General features: G+C 43.0%; 1 protein-coding gene and 1 long non-coding RNA gene across 3 annotated transcripts in view; both read right to left on the bottom strand.

Annotated features, from left to right (window-relative positions):
* The window catches only part of CEP95 (centrosomal protein 95), a 49728-nt gene extending 34613 nt beyond the window's left edge, over positions 1–15115 (bottom strand). For both annotated transcript variants that reach the window (XM_058171278.1, XM_058171277.1), the window contains exons 1-5: positions 15001–15115; positions 6665–6793; positions 5528–5635; positions 3618–3731; positions 1310–1418 (exon numbers count right to left, since the gene is read on the bottom strand). In XM_058171278.1, the coding sequence (XP_058027261.1) occupies positions 1310–1418; positions 3618–3731; positions 5528–5635; positions 6665–6793; positions 15001–15022 (482 nt within the window). In that variant the 5' untranslated portion in view covers positions 15023–15115. The remainder of the gene's footprint in view (positions 1–1309; positions 1419–3617; positions 3732–5527; positions 5636–6664; positions 6794–15000) is intronic.
* Positions 15116–15614: 499 nt separating this feature from the next.
* LOC131192278 (uncharacterized) lies at positions 15615–22246 on the bottom strand. The gene is made up of 3 exons (XR_009153685.1): positions 20988–22246; positions 19319–19529; positions 15615–15691 (listed from the first exon to the last, which is right to left on the bottom strand). It is a non-coding gene; the product is annotated as an uncharacterized LOC131192278 (long non-coding RNA).
* Between the last annotated feature and the right edge of the window lie 3 nt (positions 22247–22249).

A 22249-nucleotide genomic window follows, 5' to 3' on the forward strand; every position in this document is an offset into this window, starting at 1 on the left:
AAGGTGGTAGAATACATAAGAAGCATCAATCAACATCTTTAGTAGTTCAGAAATTAAGGGGGAAGGGATGTTGGTATTATGCTTTCACTTTAACAAAGCAGGTCAATAAAATATTACAAAATAGTAAAAATGTAAAGTAGAACCATGACCAAAATACAGTGAGAAAAAGGTTAACTACAACTTTCTAGCAGAGTATTTATTTTGTGCAGTGCAACGGGTGCCTTCTTTGCTATGCCAGGCTTCTTTCATGGGCTGGGCATGAATGTAGGTCCTGGGGAGATGCCAGAGAAACCTTGGCTGCACCAGTGTGAAAAGTAGCGACATGAAAAGCCCTGAATGGTATAGTCGTGGCATGTGATAGGGCGGTAGGCAGGGCTGTATGTGGGGGGCAGCTGGCAGGACAGGTAATTAGGCGGCCAATAGGACAAAGAAGGAGGGACGGAGATGGGCAGGTGGGGGGAGTTCAAGAGGTGGCAGTCCCTAACCTTACTGAGGCTCCGGGCTGGTAAGGGACCAAGCTATGAATAGCTTGGGCTGGTGGGTCCCCACCTAATGCTCAGATTCAGATAACAAGACCATCAGTTAACAATGACTGCCAGGATTGAAATAATTAAGCAATGTTGTCGTGTGACATCATGCTTTACGATGGCATTGCTTAGCGACAGTAATTCCAGTCCCTATTACCACTGTTAACCAAAGACTACCTATAATTTATTAAGCTACCATGAGTCTTTTCAATGCGTCAGCCAAGTATGTACAACAAGTAAATCTAATTGCAGATGCAGTGATAAGAAGGTAGCAAATGTTGCTCCAATAGTAATTTTTTCAAGCAACTTGGAAGTGAAAGAATATGTTTTTCTTGCAAGTAATGCTAATTCACACAGAATGTGTCAGGCACAGTTATGGCAACCTCTGTCCACATATAAAATATTTCAAAGGTGCAGCCAACTGGTGAAATATCTGAAAAGAGCCTGAACAGTTGCATTATAGTTGCAACAAAGTGACAACCCACTACTTGGTGGCGCAGTGATTAGAGTGCAGTACTGCAGGCTATTTCTGCTGCCTGCCAGCTGCCTGCAATTTGGCAGTTCAAATCCTACCAGGCTCAAAGTTGACTCAGCCTTCCATCCTTGCGAGGTGGGTAAAATGAAGACCCAAATTGTTGGGAGCAATATGTTGGTTCTGTAACCCGCTTAGAGAGGGCTGCAAAGCACGGTAAAGAGGTATACAGTAAAAGTCTAAGTGCTATTGCTACTAATGAGCCCTTTGTAAGCTAGTAAAGCAGCAAGCAACTATGAACCTGCCTTACCCTTCAGTTGAGGGTTGCTCTAGGGAGGGAACTGGGATGTCAGAGCCATCTTCTGGCGCCTTTGAATCAGTGTGCTGGACTTCTGTTTCTGCTATCTGCTTAAGACCACCTGTTTATAAACAACACTATTAAAAGCAATAGATTAAAAAAAATTGAAAAATAAATTAACACTCTTCCCTCCTATGCATACATCTGTCCTGGCACTTTTTAGAATCTATTGGCCAATGAAATAAATAACAAAAAAATACAGATAGTCCTCAACCATTCATTTAGTGACCATTCAAAGTTACAATGGCATTGAAAAAAACTTACAAGCGGTCCTCACAACAGTTGCAGCATCTCCATGTCACGTGATCAAAATCCGGGTGCTTGGCAACCAGTATGTATTTATGAGACTTGCAGCATTAACTTAGGCATATATCCAGTAGTTGTAGTCAAACCCTTTCTTACGGTTTGCTTCCAAACTGTAGTACTGCAATGTGGCTTCAATGGATTTGAAAATGCAAACCACATATCACTTTAAAATGACTACATCCAAATAGAAGCCATATGCTAAAGAAATAAATAAATCTTACTACTACTACTACAAAACTATTTTTGTTATCTTACTACCATAGTAGGCCAATCCACTGATTGCTACAGGAGAGTACAGGAAGTCCTTGACATACAACCATGACGGGGACGAGAATTTCCATTGTTAAGCAAGACGATTGTTCAAGTGAGTCATGTCCGATTTTACAACCATTTCTGCCACAGTTGTTATGAGAACCACTACAGCTGTTAAGTATCATGCAATCATTCAGTGAATTCATTCAGTGAATCTGGCTTCCCCCAGAAGGGCCTCTGGTGGCTCAACAGGCTAATGCAGCCTGTTATTAACAGCAACTGCTTGCAATATTGCAGGTTCAAGTCCCACCAGGCCCAAGGTTGACTCAGCCTTCCATCCTTTATAAGGTAGGTAAAATGAGGACCCAGATTGTTGGGGGGCAATAAGTTGACTTTGTATATAGTATACAAATGGATGAAGACTATTGCCTGACATAGTGTAAGCCGCCCTGAGTCTTCGGAGAAGGGCGGGATATAAATGCAAATAATAATAATAATAATAATAATAATAATAATAATAATAATAATAATAATAATAATAATAATAATAATAATAATAAAAAAAAAAAAATAATAATTGACTTCCCTTGTCCAAAGCCAACTGGGAAGGTTGCAAATGGGAATCGCATGACCCAGGGATGCTGCAACCATCGTAGATACAAGCTGGTGGCCAAGCACCCAAAGTCTGATCACGTGACTGTGGGGATGCTATGACAGTTGTGTGAGAACTTACTGTGAGTCACTTTTTCTAGCAGCAGCGTAACTTTGAATGGTCAATAAACAAATGGTTGTACCTTCCCCATACCATCAAAAGGCATGCCATCCCAATAGTAAGTCATGTCCTTCCAAAGTCAGTATTCTAGTGTTTCTTAAAGTTATCCATTCTTTGATCCACATTAAATTTCTGGCTTGGTAATATAATTCCCAATTTGGCAGACCAAAGCCACCTCTTGTCCTCGCATCTTGCAGTAATTTTAATTTTATCCTCGCTTTTTTACCCTGCCAAATATATTTCAGCATTATCTTGTTCAATTCTTCAAAATAACCTTTCCCCAATTTAATTGGGATAGTCTGGAACAAATATAAGATTCTAGGCAATATATTCATCTTAATTGTTGATATTCTTCCAATCAATGATAGTTGTAGATTCTCCCATTTTGCCAAATTTGACACAATCTGTTGTTTGAGTTTACTATAATTATTCTCTTTAAGTGTACCGCATCTTGCTGTTAGATATATTCCCAAATATTTAACCTTATTTGTGACTTGCAACCTTAAACAGTCAAAGAGCCACAAATGTCCTAACGGAAGCCCCCCTGTTCAATTCTGGAGCCGACCGGAAGTCCGGTTCCCCCACCATAGTCTCTTCCTAGCGCGGTGTCCTTCTTCCTCTGACAACCAGGTATCTGGTTCTCCCACCATAGAGTCTCCTCGCAGCGTGGTGTCCTTCTTCCTCTACCTGTCCTAATCAAAAGCCCTATCAATTGTGGAGCCGACTGGCGACAGGGAGCCGCAGCAGAGGGATGAAAGAGCCACATGTGGCTTCAGACAATCAATTAGTGAACCAGAAAATGCTTAACATTCAGTAATGATTTTTTAAAAAAAATTAAATTCATTTCTTGAAGTAGATATATAAATACTAATAAAAAAGACAATATTTCTCAAAAAGATAATTTATGGTTTAATAAGCTATTTCTCTCACCATCATGTTGAGAAGCAGTTTCACTGATTTCTTCCGTAAGATATTCAAGTAAGCCATCAAATATTTCCAAGAGATTCCTAATAGACTCCTTATCTCCTTTCACAATATTTTCCCCTTAATAAAAACACACAGTATTATCTTAGAAGAGAAGTAAAAGGTTGGGAGGATGCAACTGAACTGGGCTAAGAGCAAAATTCTCAAGTTCTGCTTAAAAGACCACTCCTGATAAGTGAACCTGCCAACTTAAAATAGGAACTGCACATGTATTAGATTTTATTCTGTTGGGAATGCTCATTCTAATGAAGAAAAACTTCCTTCAGCAACAGGAAACCATGCAACATCAGTTTCTTTCATTCCAGACAACTTTCTCTGCCTGGCCTTCCTTCAAGAAAGGCAATGCTGAAAGAAAAACTCATCATGTATTTCACTATACAATAGCTGCCTCGAATCTGCATTGTCCAAAAAACCCCCAGTAACCCAACATAAAAGTTGTAATACCAGCACAACTGAGGCACCAAGTTGAAGGGGGGGGGGAGACTAATTAAAACCAGAGAATATTATTTCTGTGACTTGTTGAATCAGATCAGTGAAAAATATTAGAATACCATCTAATGGGACACCATCTAATCCATGATATGTGTAAATTTACTATGAGTTTTAAAGGCTCATAACATATCCTTTTATTCTTCCCTCCACGCCCATGTGCTTTGCCACGAAAGGGATACAATAATTGCTTCTGACCTGTATTTTACAGTTTTGATGGGGATTGTTTTACTACTTTGCTAAAATCATCTCAAGGAAAACCAGTCAGTTAGAAACAAGACTTTCCTGTTAGGAAGATGGCTCCTACAGAGGCAAGTCAATCAGAAAAAGATTCAGCTGGTGGCTCTTTCCAGCAACCTGCAATACATATTCAGAGCCTAATGTTTTCAAAGTGCATCCTACAAAGTTTAAATCCCATTAGAAAAAGGGACAGTTTAGATGAGAAACTGATTCTTTGCCAATTTTAAGTCTAGGTAGTGAATTGTTTATTGTGTAAACAAAGATAGGCACTTATTATATAATGTGTACTATCAAGATCCCTTGGAAACATTTACTTATAATTAGTTGTAATTATAAGTTGTAATAGTTACGAATTTGCACTTTATCTGCCAGATAAAACATTATTAAGGCCTGGTGAAATATCTTGTATTAAGGATAAGTTTTTAATCAGCTAATTACTATACATTCTTTTTTTAGTACTAATGAAGCTCAAATGTAGTATAAAAGTGTCCTCCTGGCTGGTAATGCAAAAGATAGCACAGCTTTCAATATTGCTGAGACTGACCAAAGTTTGTTTGAGCAGAACACAACAAATAGTTGCCATATATTTTACTATTTTTACTATAGTTAAAGGTCTCTAGCATAATTGCGTTCTTGCTCATTTTGACTATAGTATTTATAAAAATAAGGCATACCTGAAAGTACCCTTGTAGTAATTTTTTGCCGTCAAAACCTATTTCAAATTTTCAGCAACGGATTTAAAATCTGTAAAGCAGATTAAAACTACTTCCGCCTACTTGAAAACAGCCTTTCCTGAAGCTTACTTTTGAGTAGACATTTCTAAGACTGCAAACTTTATTTTATTAGAACAATTTGTGAGCAAGCACTTTGGAGCAGTTTGCTCAGCAGTTGCCACAGTATCTTTAGAGCACCTTACTTATAAGCAAAAGAAAAATAAAATGTCATAAAAAGTATCTAAGAATCTCCATATTGCAAATTTGGATAAGGAAGCATCTAGCTTGAAATAAATTTCCATTGACCCAAAGTACGATCAAATGTAGATTATCTTAAAACAAATGCCTATTTTTAACCATCTTGTACCACAAAGGTATGGTACATTTTTGCAACTTTTTTAAATTTATACTCACCAGTTATATGTGACAAGCTGATCTGCAAGTAGTCCAGTGCCAAAGAATCTATCACCGCCTGTACATTATGAATATTGTCTTCTTGGCAAGTAGGAACAGCTATGAAATCTGTTAACAACTTTTAGACATTACTACTGGGCATTACAATATACTATAAAGTCAAATAAATGAACTGTATCTTAAATCTTTTGAGAGCAAGTAAGACCACCCATCCCAATATAAGACGGCTTGTAGAAATGCATATAATTCTGAAGTGAACAATTGTGAATTATTGCACAGAATGTAAAATAATACTACAACATGGTATTCTTAAGTCACTATCTGAACATTTTAAAAAGATCTAAAAATTATCTTCTCACCCCTCTGGGTGGTCATAGCCCAGAGTGCTCCCACCCTTACATTTACTCCCCCCCCACTCTCTCTCACACACACACATACACCTCTCACATATATGAGAGACAAAAAATAGCTTATCCACAAATTCAGAATTAAGGTTTGCTACCTTCGCTGAGGCTCTACTGTAGGAGATGACCAGACTGAGCCCAAGGGCAGGGTCAAGCACATCATCTGTCTGGGGTCTCTGAAACAGACCTAAGTCCAGCCCCCCTTGAAGTTTGTTGACTCTTATCAATTTGCTACTATCTACTATCCAAGGTTAGTAGATGAGGTTCTTGTGCATAGGATGCATGGAATAAACTCACAAGTGCTTTCTGAACTCTATCTTGGCTCCTGGTTTCTTGTGTCTGACATCTACTCCATTGAGGCTCTACTTTACAGTAGAGAGATTATTGTGATTTATAATTTACCAGCTCAGACATACTGATGACCCAAGAGTGACTCTGAAAATTCCAGATACAGAAGACAGGAAGGGGGAAAGTGTTTGGGAGAGCAACCAGGACAGGCAGACAAGATAAATATTAAAGCCTGAATTGAGACTCATCCTCTATTTAAGGGTTTTTATACTTCTGTTTTCCAAACTCAGAACACTTCTTTAAATGCAGATACAATGAGAAAAAGTAAGCTTAAAAAATTAAGTTATTAAAACCTCAACTACCGATTTATGCCCAAAATGTTTCAAATGTAAATATGGAACTGTTACCTTCCTGTAAGGATAATGCAAGATACATGCATTCTTACCAGGGACTTTTTCTCCTAATATTGATTCATAAAGATGAACAAAAACTTCAGCTCCACAGTCAGAGAGGCTATTAACTTGCAGATGTATGTTACATTTTGTCAGAAGATCATTGGCAACGTTGACCCAATCTGTTTTAAAATTACAAGAGAATGTGAAAAGTTATGGTTTTGGAAAAAAGCAAAGATGCATTAGCATAAGCAGGAATTTAGAAGACTTCTTTACCAAGTATCCCAATAAGTTTTTTTATACTTTTACTAGGATTGAAAATAGAACTCGGCTACTTGAATCCAAATGTTTAACCAAAATCTAGTAATTCCCACAAATGAAATTGTGATTGTAGGGTTCTGCGCATGCGCAAGATGGCAGCTTAGCCGGAGATCGGAGACGACGATGATTATGTGAGGAGGGGGATGGCGACGCCCAGGCGGCCTGCCGAGCAGTCTGCGCCCCCCGGTTAGGCATACCATCTCCTGAGCAGCCGTGAGAGGGGTCTTGGGACCTCCTTGGACTCACGGCTGCCGAGACTGAGACTGGGGAAGGGCGAGCTGCGAACGGCGGCCATTTTACCACTCGGCCGGGCGGGAGCCGAAGACGGAAACAACTGAGCGATGGAGGAAAGGACGCCGGTACCCAGGTGGCTGCCGAGCGGTTTTCGCCCCCCGGTCAGGTATATCATCTTTCGGGCAGCCGGGGGAGAGGTCTGTGGGCTTCTCTGGACTCCCGGCTGCCGGGAATGAGACCGGGGATGGGCGAGCTGCGGATGGCTGCCATTGGACTACGGACGAGGCCGCGGCTTGTATTTGGCTACTGGGAGGCCGCAGTTGAGTTTCTCTCCCCGTTTCTTAGACATCTGGCATTTTCGGATTATTTCGGGGCTTTCCAGCTCTTCTTGGTTTCCCTTGGTCGTCCTTTGGATTTGGTGGATGGGCTTGGGGCGAAGGGCTGTGAAGGATCCCCCCTGTGGCCCCTGCTGGAGGTGTCCTGGCCTAGTTTGGCCTGGTCTGGCCTAGCTGGGCCTGCTTCTTCCCGGACTAGGAAGTTACATTGCCACCTGTAACATGGTCATCTGCATTTGTCATCTTGCACTTTATATGGCCGGCTGGAGTTTTTGGGTTATGGCCATTTTTGGAACTTTCCGGGAAGATGATTGGAGACCGACTGGTGCATCGGGGCTTTATTCTGAAACATCTACTGTGGTAACATCTATCTTGGAAATATCTGTGACGCCACGGACGGGGGAGATGAGTACCATCTCTATTAGGTTATGGATTTCAGGACTGAGCTTTGCGCAGAGTAGTACTAACTTTTTTACCATCAGACTACATCTGCCTATTATACTATCTTGTGCCAGCTTTAAGCCAGCCACCATCTGAAGATATTCTGGAAGATGGGTATCCACTTGGACTTGGCATTACATCTTGCCACCCCAGACATTACATTATTACCTCTCATCGTCTTCTTTCTCCTGTTTATGCTCTTAATTTATTTATGCGATATTCTGCATTAGAACTCTTGCGCCTGTGAGGTGCCCCCGCCTCGCAGGAATGGCCCGCCGTATTATCAAGGGCCGGCCTCAATGACGGGTCTTGGGACCCACAGAGGTGGCATGTGAAAAAAAAGAGCCTTTGGGGTTTTTTAGATAGGGCTTTTTTAAGGGGTGGGAGGGTTAGGGCGGGTGTTGGGGGTAGCCCGTCGGGTGGGGAGCCAGTCCTCGCGCGTGCTTGTGACGGTCCTTTAATGGGTTCAGAGGTTAGGGGGGGAGATTGCGTTCCTGTTGGTGAGGGTGGTCTGATTTGCACGGTAAGTGGGAGGGGCAGATATGGCGGAAGGGGGGGATCATATCGTTCTGGGGGGGCGCGCGTTCGATGTCTGCAGGCGATCGCGCGCCCCGATCCCCCCGTCCTTTTCCCGTTCCCCGGATGGTCAAGACCCTCAGAGCCTGGGCCTTCGGCTCATGTTATGCAACGCACGGTCCGTAGTTAACAAGCCCCCCCTAATACACGACCTTATTCAGGGGGGCGCCGCGGACCTCATAGGCGTTACGGAAACCTGGCTGGGCACGGAAGGGGGCGTGCCCCTTGTTGAGATGTGCCCGCCGGGTTTCCGTGCATTCCATCAGCCGAGGGCTCAGGGTAGGGGTGGGGGGGTGGCGGTTGTGATTAGAGAGAGCCTAGAGCTGAGGGAGACCACTGTACCTCAGATTGCCGGGTGCGAATCCCTCTTTGTGAGATGGGGTCATAGGTGTCAGATGGGCTTGCTGATCACATACCTGGCTCCTTGCTGCGTGACAGCTGCCCTGCCCGAGCTCCTGGAGGTGCTGGCTGGGGTGGCAGTTGAGACCCCCAGACTTTTAGTCATGGGGGACTTTAACTTGCCATCTTCCGGCTCGTCATCGACGGCAGCTCGGGAGTTCACGGCTTCCATGACGGCCTTGGACCTGACCCAAGTAGTTGATGGCCCTACTCACATTGGGGGTGGCACTCTGGACTTGATTTTTGTCTCTGGTCAGTGGTTGAGAGATCTGGACTTGAAGGAAATAGTCATTGAACCTTTGTCATGGTCAGATCACTCTCTTCTTCGCCTGGACTTTCAGACCGCCATTCACCACCGCAGGGAGATGGAGCCGATACGTTGGTTCCGTCCCAGGCGCCTGATGGACTCGGAGGGGTTCCGGACGGAGCTTGGGCCATTTCCTGAGGGTCTGGCTCGCGGCTCGGCTGAGGAACTTGTTGCGGCCTGGGAACGGGCCGCGGCGGGGGCCTTAGACCGTGTCGTGCCTTTGCGGCCTCTGACCCGGCGCAGGTCCCAACCGGCTCCTTGGTTCTCCGAGGAGCTGAGAGGGATGAAGCGCCGGAGAAGACGCCTAGAGTGTTCCTGGAGGTCTAGCCGTTCGGAGGCTGATCGGACACTAATGAAGTCCTATACTAGGGCTTGCCTAGTGGCATTGAGGGAAGCGAGGCGTAGCTACGCCTCCTCCCTCATTGCATCGGCAGATAACCGCCCAGCCGCCCTGTTTCGGGTGACTCGCTCCCTCCTACACCAGGGGGAGCGGGATGACCCATTGCAGGGACGTGCTGAGGAGTTTAACGGTTATCTATACGATAAAATCGTTCAGCTTCAGGATGGCCTGGACCAAAATTGCGGTGACGCGGGTGAGACGGCTGAGGGTGGTCTTGGCGACATTTTATGGGATGAGTTTGACCCTGTGGCTCCCGAGGACATGGACAGGTTGTTGGGTAGGTTGAATGCCACCACGTGTTTACTGGACCCGTGCCCCTCCTGGTTGGTGCTGGCCACTCAGGAGGTGACACGAGGCTGGCTCCAGGCAATTACGAGCGCTTCCTTGGTGGAGGGAGTCTTCCCGACCGCCTTGAAAGAGGCGGTGGTGAGACCCCTCCTCAAGAAGCCTTCCCTGGACCCGGCTGTTTTAGGTAATTATTGTCTGGTCTCCAACCTTCGCTTTGCGGCGAAGGTTGTAGAGAGTATGGTGGCATATCAGTTTCCCTTACACCTGGATGAAACTGTCTATCTAGACCCGTTCCAGTCTGGCTTCCGGCCCGGTTACAGCACTGAGACGGCTTTGGTCGCGTTGGTGGATGATCTCTGGAGGGCCAGGGATAGGGGTTGTTCCTCTGCCCTGGTCCTATTAGACCTCTCAGCGGCTTTCGATACCATCGACCATGGTATCCTGCTGCGCCGGTTGGGGGGATTGGGAGTGGGAGGCACCATTTATCGGTGGTTCTCCTCCTATCTCCCCGATCGGTCGCAGACGGTGTTGACAGGGGGGCAGAGGTCGGCTCTGAGGCACCTCACTTGTGGGGTGCCGCAGGGGTCGATCCTCTCGCCCCTTTTGTTCAACATCTATATGAAGCCGCTGGGTGAGATCATCAGTGGCTTCGGTGTGAGGTACCAGCTGTACGCTGATGACACCCAGCTGTACTTTTCCACACCGGGCCACCCCAATGAAGCTATCGAAGTGTTGTCCCGGTGCCTGGAGGCCGTACGGGTCTGGATGGGGAGAAACAGGCTCAAGCTCAATCCCTCCAAGACAGAGTGGCTGTGGATGCCGGCATTCCGGTACAGTCAGCTGAGTTCTCGGCTGACTGTTGGGGGCGAGTCATTGGCCCCGATGGAAAGGGTGCGCAACTTGGGCGTCCTCCTGGATGAACGGCTGTCTCTAGAAGATCATTTGATGGCCGTCTCCAGGAGAGCTTTTTACCAGGTCCGCCTGGTGCGCCAGTTGCGCCCCTTTCTAGACTGGGATGCCCTATGCACGGTCACTCACGCCCTCGTGACGTCTCGCCTGGATTACTGCAATGCTCTCTACATGGGGCTCCCCTTGAAGGGCATCCGGAGGCTGCAGTTACTTCAGAATGCGGCTGCGCGGGTTATAGAGGGAGCCCCTCGTGGCTCCCGTATGACACCAATCCTGCGCAGACTGCACTGGCTACCTGTGGCCTTCCGGGTGCGCTTCAAGGTTCTGGTAACCACCTTCAAAGCGCTCCATGGCATAGGGCCGGGCTATTTACGGGACCGCCTACTGCTACCGAATACCTCTCACCGACCCGTGCGCTCTCACAGAGAGGGACTCCTCAGGGTGCCGTCAGCTAGGCAGTGTCGTCTGGCGACACCCAGGGAAAGGGCCTTCTGTGGGGCTCCCACCCTCTGGAACGAACTCCCCAGGACTCACAACTTCCGGACCTCCGAACCTTCCGTCGCGAGCTCAAGACACATTTATTCATCTGTGCAGGACTGGCTTAGATTTTAAATTTATAGGGGTTTTAAATTGGTTTTAATATGTATATTTATATTTTTAATAATTTGGCATTAGAATAAGTTTTTTAATGATTATCTTAATTTGTATATAAATGTTTTATGTGCCTGTGAACCGCCCTGAGTCCTTCGGGAGATAGGGCGGTATACAAATATGAATAATAAATAAATAAATAAATAAATAAATAAATAAATAAATAAATAAATAAAATAATTTTTAGTTTAGTAAAATTGAATTTCTTCTCCTGCCAAATTCTATCAACTTTTTTATTTACATCCTGGAGATTACTAGCAAAACGGGAGTAACCGGAGAACTAAGTATTGTGTTTGATACTTATTGGAAATAATTGATTTTTTTCACCATTTTACCCAAATTTCTTTGAATTTGAACAGGAAAAATACAATTTAATTCCTCCATCTATTTTATAAAAAACCCCAGAGTTGTCCAGAAGTTATTGAACTACATCTCAGAATGCTTCACCTCATGACTTTTATTGTTTTACCAATGTATAAAATACAAAGAAAAATAAAAACTGGCATCAGGGGTAGGTTCTAATTTTTTTTACTACCGGTTCTGTGGGCATGGCTTATTTTGTGGGCATGCCGATGGTCATGTGACAGTGGGTGTGGCTTGATCGTCATATGACTGAGTAGGCGTGGCTAACTCAATGTCTCTTATGTCAAGGGGTACCTCGCCTGGCCCCTCCCCTCCCAGCCATTCCTTGTCACACCCAGGCTCAATGTATCTATAGTTCTGCAAAAATGTTGTTCACCTTTTTTCAACTTTATTAGCTACATACTATAGATCAGGGGTCCCCAAACTTGGCCACTTTAAGACTTATGGACTTCAACTCCCAGAATTCTTCAGCCAGCTTTGCTGTCTTAAAGTGGCCAAGGTTAGAGACCTCTGCTATAGATGCACTTTCATGGACCACTGAAAGGAGGAAATGGCTCACATGCTTTGCCCAAGAGTGTGATAGGCAACAGGCTTTTAAGGGGCTGCTAGAAATAAGGCGGGGGGGGGAAAGTATTTTCCAAAGCACCAGAAGGCAAAACAAGAAGCAATGGATGAGAACTCAACAAAGAGAGAAGCAACCTAAAACTAAGGACAAACTTCCTGACAGTGTGAACCTATATAGGTTTCAGTCATAATTTCACATATAAAATAGCCATTCATGTAATACAACCTGCATATTGTTCAAAACAATCATTAGTATCATGGCTGATGCTTGACAGCAAGCCTAAAATCCCCATTCTCTCCCCACTCCAGGGGAAGGTTACTTTAAAATCCCCATTTCCTCCCCACCCCACTAATCTGTTCTGGGAAGGAATCAAACTCCCCCCTCTTCATTTCCCAAATAAAATATCCCAGATAAGCTGCTAGCAAGGAACCTGCCTGGAATTCCACATTCCTGCCAGCTGCATAAAGCAGTGGTTCTCAACCTTTATAGTGCTGTGACCCCTTTAATACAATTCCCCACGATGTGGCGACCCCAACCGTAAAATACACCTCAGCAGCTGCAGAAGGGGGAAAAAAGCGGCAAACTGTTTTTTTGAATTTATCGCGCCTGAAGCCGGATTGGCTAGCGATCTGAACTGTTTGCGATTGCCTTGAGGACGGAGGCATTAAAGCGGAGACTCCTCTCCTATTAAGTTTATCGCGCCTGAAGCCAGATTAGGCTAGCGATTGGCAGTGATTGCAGCTGGCTTGAGAGGGAGACATCAGAGCAAAGATTTCTCTCTTTTTTAATTCATCGTGCCTGAAGCCGAATTCGGCTAGCGATTTGAAGAGCCTGCAGCTGGCTTGTAGAGTCAACTATTGGAGCATGATTCTTCGACTCGCAAGTATACTTCCCATATTTCCGATGGTCTTAGGCGACCCCGGGCAAATCGTCATTCGACCCCCCCCAACAGGGTCGCGACCCACAGGTTGAGAACCACTGGCATAAAGGAAACTTCGTAAGCAGAGATCATAGAAAGTGGAAGCCGGAAGTTTGGCTCCATTTACAAGCAGGTAGAAAACTCATTCAGGACAGGATACTTCACAATGGAAATCGCCCAAACCTTTTTAGAAACACAAAGCCCATGTTGCATAAACCCCAAAATTTCAAAAACATTGAACCATATAAGAATTCCTCCTCTTATCCAATTTGTTGTTCAGCTGACCGAGAAAGGAGCTTCTAGCCGCTCTGTCAATTTAAACGACAGCATTTCCCATCCCCCTTCTTCTTTGCCAAGCGATATCCTGGCTTAGAAGAGAGCCGATCAGTTGGGAGGCTTCTTGGCTTCTCAATTTAAAGGGACGATGTCTTGGGTTTTTTTTTCTCTTTGACAAGTGAGTCTTGATTTTTTCCTTCTAGCCGATCAGCTGGGAGTTGGGAGGCAGCAATAGATTGGGGACGGGGCCAGGCAGAATTTTTACTACCGGTTCTCCGAACTACTCAAAATGTTTACTACTGGTTCTTGCGAACTGGGGAGAACTGGTAGCAACCCACTACTGACTGGCATGTCCTAAAGTTGGCCATCTTTTCACCAGAAGTCCCATCTCACAGTGGAATAGTGCCAGAGGAAGAAGAGGCAAACTATAAGTATTACAAACATGCTTTTTCAAAGCCAGTTCTTCTCCAAAATGCAATCCCAATCTGATTTGCCAGACTCTTAGCAACCACATAGCCCTTAATCTGGTCCTTAAATCTACTCAAAAATAATTCCAATAAAAATCAACAAGATCTATTTCAAACATAAGGGTATTCACTGGGTAGGATATTCTAAAGCCAGAGCATAATGGCAATCATGTCATTGTACGGAAGGAGGAGTAAGGTGTAAGAACAGATGGTCCTCCAGCTGTTTTTTCTTACAACAGCCTATAACTCACCAAGCCACCTCTAGCCAATTACATTGTGTGTAGCTTTTAACCTGGCTCAAAGATGTATTATTCTGCATATTATGCAAATATAACTATTATAGTTAGTGGGTAAGTCAATCATAGGAGCACAATCAGTGTCAATTTTGGATAAACAACTTATATATACAACTTACCAAAACATTTTAAAATAGGGAAATCTATTTTAGAACATTAACAATTCTTCCTGCTTTATGCAACAGGAGACTTGTGTAATTACCACACTTCACTTCAGTCAACAGTATATAACCCGTTTCACCACAACCTACTACAGGTTTTGCTTCCTCTCCTCCGTTTTTAAAGTTACTGTCCTGGCAGGCTAACTTATAGCATGCCAGAGTGTCTTACTATCTTTCTCCCAGGACTCCCCGAGAAAAGAAAATGGCCACTAAAACATAAATAGCATAAATATGTTCTTAAACGACACTGTTCTTTAAGCAAGCAACTTTGCTCAAGTCTTGATGCTGATTCACACGTGCGCGGATCTTACGACACGTGTGGATTTTTCTCATCTGGAGCTGTAACAGACTACAACTGAATAGAACTGAGGAATTGAATTTTTTCTTTTAAGAAAGGCTGTTTTGTGCAAGGAGGATGGCAACAGGAAAGCGTTAAGAAGCATCAAGCCTCTCCTTTTTGGGAAGACTGAATCCCACCCACCTCTTTCCGCAGCAGAAGCCATTCCGCAACCCTTCACGCAAAAAACCGCACCCAGCAGCCAAAACGCAGGACGCCAAAGCTTCGGCGATTTAAATCCTGCACCTCTCTCCGGAGTTCTGCATGATGATTGGTCAGCCAGAAACGGAAAAGGCGGGACTTCCTTTTGGCTTTACTCCCTTTCCCCCCTCCCCTCGCCTAGTTCCGGATGGGTTGATGCTGTTCAGTTACGCTTATTGTTTATTTTCCGCCAAGGCCTGTTTCTACGGCAACGAAGGGAGAGGGCGTATTATTACCTTTGTTTTTTTTAAAAAACCAAGTTCCCAGAGGGAGAAGAAAAAAAAGAGGCCGCGCGCGCAACGTAAAGCCTCGAGCGGGAACAGGGCGCCGCTGCTCGCATTCTGTTAGGCTGTTTGTCGCGAGCGTTATTACGCCTGGCTTCCTCCTCTCGCAACAACCTTGTGAGCTGCCGAGATGCCTGCCCAGGGTCATTCGGAGAGTTGTGGGAATCTTTTATTTATTTATTTATTTTATTTGTTTATTTCGTCAAATACACATTATATAATATATATATATATAAGCATAAATTGAAAACATGAATACAACTAAAGGGAACATAAAGACAGGAACGGTAGGCACGCTGATGCTCTTATGCACGCCCCTCTCTGTATGGTTGACTGGCATCTAGCTTCTCCTGCAAGGATTTGAAACAAGAGTTGGCATCCAGGGGCAAAAATGCAAAGCGCCACACACGCATTTGCATTCTTAACCAGCTGTCTGCAAAGAGTATCAAGTCCTTCCATTCCCCACCATCAGTCAGAGCTGAAGGAGCTTCTTGGATGAGAAGCGAAACGTCAAAGAAAAACCAGAAAGTCTAGTCACCTCTTTTTTTTAAAAAAACAACACCTTTGGGATAACCATGACCTGGATCAGGGGTCTCCAACCTTGGCAACTTTAAGCCTGGTGGACTTCAACTCCCAGAATGGAAGTCCACCAGGCTTACAGTTGCCAAGGTTGACCTGGATGACTGAGTATTTCCATCGACACACAAACTCTTTCTCAGCCTAAGGTCTGCTCAATTCTGTGGCGAAAGCAACTGCGGAAGCTCCTCTTTCCACCAATTAACCTCCATGCCCCTAATAAAGGAAAATATTTGTAGTTCAGGGTCGAAAGGGGTCCTTGGTGCTCTCTGAACTTGCTTGTATTCTTGCAGACGTTTCATTATCCAAACTATCCAAACATCATGTTATCTAGTCTGTCATGTGCACCTCTATAACTGTCTGGTTCGGTTCTGCAACCCAACAAGAAAAACACAGACTTCAGAGGATAATTAGAACTGCAGAAAAAACAATTGCTACCAACCTGCCTTCCATTGAGGACTTGTATACTGCACGAATCAAGAAGAGGGCCGTGAAAATATTTACAGATCCCTCACATCCAGGACATAAACTGTTTCAACCCCTACCCTCAAAACGACGCTATAGAGCACTGCACACCAGAACAACTAGACACAAGAACAGTTTTTTCCCGAAGGCCATCACTCTGCTAAACAAATAATTCCCTCAACACTGTCAGACTATTTACTGAATCTGCACTACTATTAATTGTTTCATAGTTCCCATCACCAATCTCTTTCCACTTATGACTGTATGACTATAACTTGTTGGCAATCCTTATGATTTATATTGATATATTGACCAGCAATTGTGTTGTAAATGTCGTACCTTGATGAACGTATCTTTTCTTTTATGTACACTGAGCATATGCACCAAGACAAATTCCTTGTGTGTCCAATCACACTTGGCCAATAAATTGTATTCTATTTTAAAGTTTGGGTAATGAAATGTCTGCAAGAAAACAAGCAAACTCACAGAGCACCGAGGACCCCATCGTGCCCCTGTTTGGATGTCGACAAGAACAGGAGGCCTGAGGAAGGCACCCATCCATCAACACAAAGTCAGAAATCTGCAAGTTTCAATCTGAGTTGGGAGAATGTTGGAGGTGGGCTGTTTGAACTTTCAGTTTATTCCTGGAGGAGGAGGAATGGTCTTGCTTGAGAAGTTGCAGTGCCACAATATTAATTTGGAGCAGGAAGCAGAAGGGGGTGATTTGATTCTTATTCGCCTGATATCTCAATAAGACAGCTGGAGCAAGTGAGCTGGCATACCTGAAGAATCTAAAGTGTAATATTAACTAAACAGAAAAACATCCAACCTCTATACCAATCGATCACCACCCACACCTGATCCCTCACATCACAAGATCTACTTACCACATAAAGCCTTTATAAACAGAAGAACACCAACACTGACTCTAAATTGTGCTGAAGATGTTACCTAGCCTGGTAACGAAACATTCAGAAACCAACCCACAAGGTCGGAGAATGAACCTCCACTCTCACCAATCAATCTAAATAGAGCTGGAAGGGACCTTGAAGGTCATCTTCAACCTTCAACCCCTGCTCAAGCAGGAGATGCTATACCATTTCAGGTGGTTGTCCAGTCTTTTCTTAAAAACCTCCAGTGAGGAAGTACCTACAACTTCTGAAGGCAAACAGTTCCACTGGTAAATTAACAATTGTTAGCCATAGCCATAAATGGTAAATAAATGTACCATTTATTGCTACAATTGGGGACTGCATGCCAAAAAAATCGGGGTGTGTTTGTGCGCACACAAAATGCAAACAGGTTCTGTTTTGAATGCTGGAAATGATGACAAACTGTAAAAAAAACCCCTTTGGAATAAAACAAATTCTGGAGTGATCTTGGAGTGATTTTATGGGATAAGTTGGGCAAAGCTGGTGTAGACGTTGCCCTACTCCCTCCCCAGCGCCTGCCCTCATCTGCCCTATGCTAGGTTGCTACTGAGGTCCCATTTCATTCCAATCTTACGGATGCTTTCCCTCCCTCTCTTAAGCCTTTGCTAGCCAGGCAATTGCCCATGCAGCTGGTTTTTGTTTGCATGGTCTCAGAAGCAAAGAATAGGATTTCCATGCAGCATATCCAACCAACCTGTCCTCTTCCAAGTGTACGCTTTTCCCTCTGTTTGGTGCCCCAGTCCTGTTACTGATTTTCTTGTTTTATTCCTGATACTTACTCCATTCATCCACTTCTGGATGGAATAGCTGTATTCAAACCCGGAACGAAACAAACTTGTTTCGTTTCATCTGTAGGCAGTTCACTGGAAACACTTTTCCTTTCAGATATAGACTATCCAAAAACCAGCTCTTCCGTGTGTGAAGTGGTTGGTACATGGAATGTTTTGCAAAACCCTAAGATAAACAATAGTTCAGTATAATAAAAATAATTTCCTTCATACAAGAGGATACAATGCATGCTAACTCCATACAAAAATGAAACAAAATCTGAAGTGTTAACATCCTGCATTTGGGTCTGTTAGAATCATCAACTTTCAGGTGCCTTGAAACAGTCCAGGATGTAGCATTACTAAAATTTGTTTGGCCCAAAGCTTACGGTATGTTCAGTTATGCAACATGTTGATATTCGTGAAAATACAATAAGTAGAAATGAATAATACTGTAGTGTCTGAACACTTCAAAACATCTGAGATACACCAAACCATGCACACAATCTAGAAAAGTGACAGATGTGGTGAGATTATATCTTGTTGAGCCAAGGTTTTTTTAAAGTAGTACAGCACAGTAACCACAGCACAAGAAAGTTATGGTTTTAACTGAAAGTACAGCTTGAAAAAATAGTGGGGTGAGCTCCTGTTACTTGTCCCCAGCTTCTGCCAACCTAGCAGTCCAAAAGCACGTAAAAAATGCAAGTAGAAAAATAGAAACCACTTTGATGGGAAGGTAACAGCACTCTGTGCACCTTTGGCATTGAGTCATGCCGGCCACATGACCACGGAGACATCTTCAGACGGCACTGGCTCTTCGAGTTAAAAATGGAGATGAGCACCGCCCCTAGAGCCGGAAATGTCTAGCACGCATGTGTGGGGGAACCTTTACCTTTACCTTACAGACACCTTTGGGCTATCCCCAAATCATCCAGTTGTCTTGACAATCAACCTGGATATGATGCATTTCATCTAGCAATTTTTTCTGTACAGGAAATCCTTGACCATTCAAAGTTACAACACACTGAAAAAGGTGAGTTATAACTGCTTTTCACACTTACAACTGTTGCAGCATCCCTGTAGTTACGAATAAAAATTCAAACACTTGGCAACTGAATCAGGAAGGTTGCAGTGTCCCAGAGTCATGTGACAACCGTGTCACTAATTTAACAATTGGAATGATTCAGTTAACAATTGTGGTAAGAAAAGTCATAATATGGGGCAAAATTCACTTAACTGTTTCACTTAGCGACAGACATTTTGGGCTCAGTTGTGGTCGTAAGTTGAGGACTACCTATGTTTTGCTTCTTGCAGGTATTGAAAGTCCCATTGGAATCACTGTCAAATGCATGAAAGTCCTATGGGTATTGCTAATTGCTGCTTTTTGTGGTTAATACTTGCTACCATTTGGTTTGTTCAGACTGACTGTTGTTTTCAATCTCTTTTTCCTGCAAAAAGTTAACAATCTTATGTTAACCCACCTTATTTCTGATTGTCTTTTTCCTGATTTGTCACATGGGAGCAGAACAGTATGTGCTAGGATAGTTTTAACTACATTGGTGTGATGTAATTTAGCACTAAAACTCCCTGAAACTGTAATAATGAATATTCTGTCACTGTGATGCAACTGTAATTCATTGCTTAAGGGGAGCTATATGCTATTTTCTAATTCTTTTAGATTTATTTAACATCTATTGTGCTGTTCCAGATTTAGAATACTATGTCTGCTTGTTCTATGTTAGGCTCAATCATCAATAAAAATATTACTATTTTTTTCTTTCTTAGTTGTATTATGTTTTTCTAAACAATATATTTGAGAAAGTAAGCTTTTTTCTTGTATGAACATATTGCTATTCTTGTATTATTATTTTATTGCTGATGTTAGCAACTAAAATAGGTTAAGCAGAATATATAGCATATTATTAATGATCTGACTCTTTAACCATGCACTATTATAACAATAATTAAATTCCTTTGTATTAAATATACATATTGGCCTGTTGGACTGGGCATTCAGAAGGGCTGCAGTATTAATTTTAGTATGGGGCAGAAAGCTTTTATTTTTTAATAAATTTTCATGGCAGTCACATATTCACCATACTCTAGCTTTCCAGACTAAAATACAGTGAAAGGAAAAGCAATCTCTCGACATTCTACCTATCATATTGCTGAATTACTGAACTCCATCCACCTATTTTTTTGCTTAACAAAAAAACCTACAGCAACCTTGTAGAACAGACTGGGTTGGAATAGTGGGACTGAAAGTCCAGTGAGTTTTCATAATTGAGAATAGAATGGAATTTGTATCTCCCATTCCTAATTCACACTCTGAACTATTCAACCTGTCTCCCTTAATAAAGACATACTGGAAGAACTGTGGTTAGCAACTTCTCAGCCAATCTGAATATTTCATTACATTAAAGGTAGCAGCTGCATTTATTATAGATCCAGATACTTCTTTCTTTGCAAAAACTTTTCTCATAAGACACATGAGGTTTTGTCAGCAGATGCCAATTGTATGGCTTTCCTGTAGTTTCATGTTTTGCCAAATGGATATTTATGTGGTGGAATGAAAACCAGGCACATTTTTCCTGCCCAAAACAGAGATTAGACATGAAAGTTTTGCTGATTTCTAGGGAGGTGGCTATGCTTCCTGAATTCTGTTACATTCATAAACATGTCTTACAAATACCATAATACTAAGGTCCTGGCATGAATCTGATTCCACAATAAAGCACAATGACCTTATGGAGACTTCAAAGTTATATGTTAAAACAAAACAGGTGATAGAAACAACCATGTGGGAATCCAAGGGAGAATGAGGTCATTCAGTTATATAAGAACGCTAGGTCCATTAAATAAGCATGCAAGCAGAACTGAACATTAGATAAACATGAAAGCAGAACCTGAAATCCAGGATGGGGTGGGGATTCCTTGCTGCTCTCTGAGCTTGCTTGTTTTCTTGCAGACATTTCATTACCCAAACTAGCAACATTATCAGTGTTAGTAAGGATTGTGGTTTGCTGTAAGTTTATATTTTGATAGCTTGCCCTGTCAGTGGTGCTGGAAGCAGTCTTAGAGATTCTTTGGTTGGACTGTTTACTGTTAGCTCTTTGGAAGTTTCTTGATTGGGATATTGTTTACTTGATTCTTGGTTTAATGTTAACCTTGGAATTAATCTATGTTGATCTGGGTGCTGATTGCTGGTGGAGAAATGGATGAGTCTTTCTTTTCTTGTTCCCTTTTTGGCTGGTTGATTGTCTCTTTTGCATAGTCTATAGATGTTGTTAATGTCTATGTGTCTATTGATGGCTAATTTGTCAAGTGTCAGGTTTCTAGAAATTCCCTGGCATTTTTGGACTTGGCCTGGTCTAGGATTGTCACTTTTTCCCAATTGAAACTATGGTTAAATCTGTCTATGTTGTAAAATTAAATAATTTTCATCTTCTTACTGCGGGTGTTCATGGATGTGTTCTGCCAGCCTTCTACCTGTTTGTCCCACATTACAAGTCTTACGCTGAATGTTGTAGATGACTCATTTTTTCTTAGAATAGAATTTAGTTTTTTTTAAAAATTGGCCAAGTGTGATTGGACACACAAGGAATTTGTCTTGGTGCATATGGACATAAAAGAAATGTTCATCAAGAATCGTAAGGTACAACACTTAATGATAGTCATAAGGTACAAATAAGCAATCAGGAAACAATTTCTTCTGGCTAGGGTTGCTAGTCTTGGTTTCTGAGATATACTTGATGTATGGCTGTGTGACTCTTTTTAGAGTTTGTGTTGGTACTGTACTGGGTTGAGTGGTCAGGGACTTTTTGATAAAAGTTGCGCGGAAATCCAAGATGTTCAGAGGCTCGAGTCGTACAAGAGACTCACACTTTTGCTTATATTACTTTAAAAACAGGCAAATTCCTCGAGATAAACGAAACACGTTAGGGTCTGATTAAGCGTGGCCAACTAAAGTTCCGAAATGGTGGGCACGAAGCGGAAAAACAGGCAAATGGAGGAAGGGCAAAGCCTTTTAAGCAAGCCCGAAATTACAGAGCTGGAATGACGACATCTTGGGCTGGGCTTTTCCATTTGTTGGAGATGAAAAAAGGGAAGCGCCCTCGCCAGCAGACCAGCACCTTCCACCTCACAGAAGGGCACTTGCTGATCTCAT

The sequence above is a fragment of the Ahaetulla prasina genome, chromosome 2 (genome assembly GCF_028640845.1).
Source record: "Ahaetulla prasina isolate Xishuangbanna chromosome 2, ASM2864084v1, whole genome shotgun sequence".
NCBI lineage: Eukaryota > Metazoa > Chordata > Lepidosauria > Squamata > Colubridae > Ahaetulla > Ahaetulla prasina.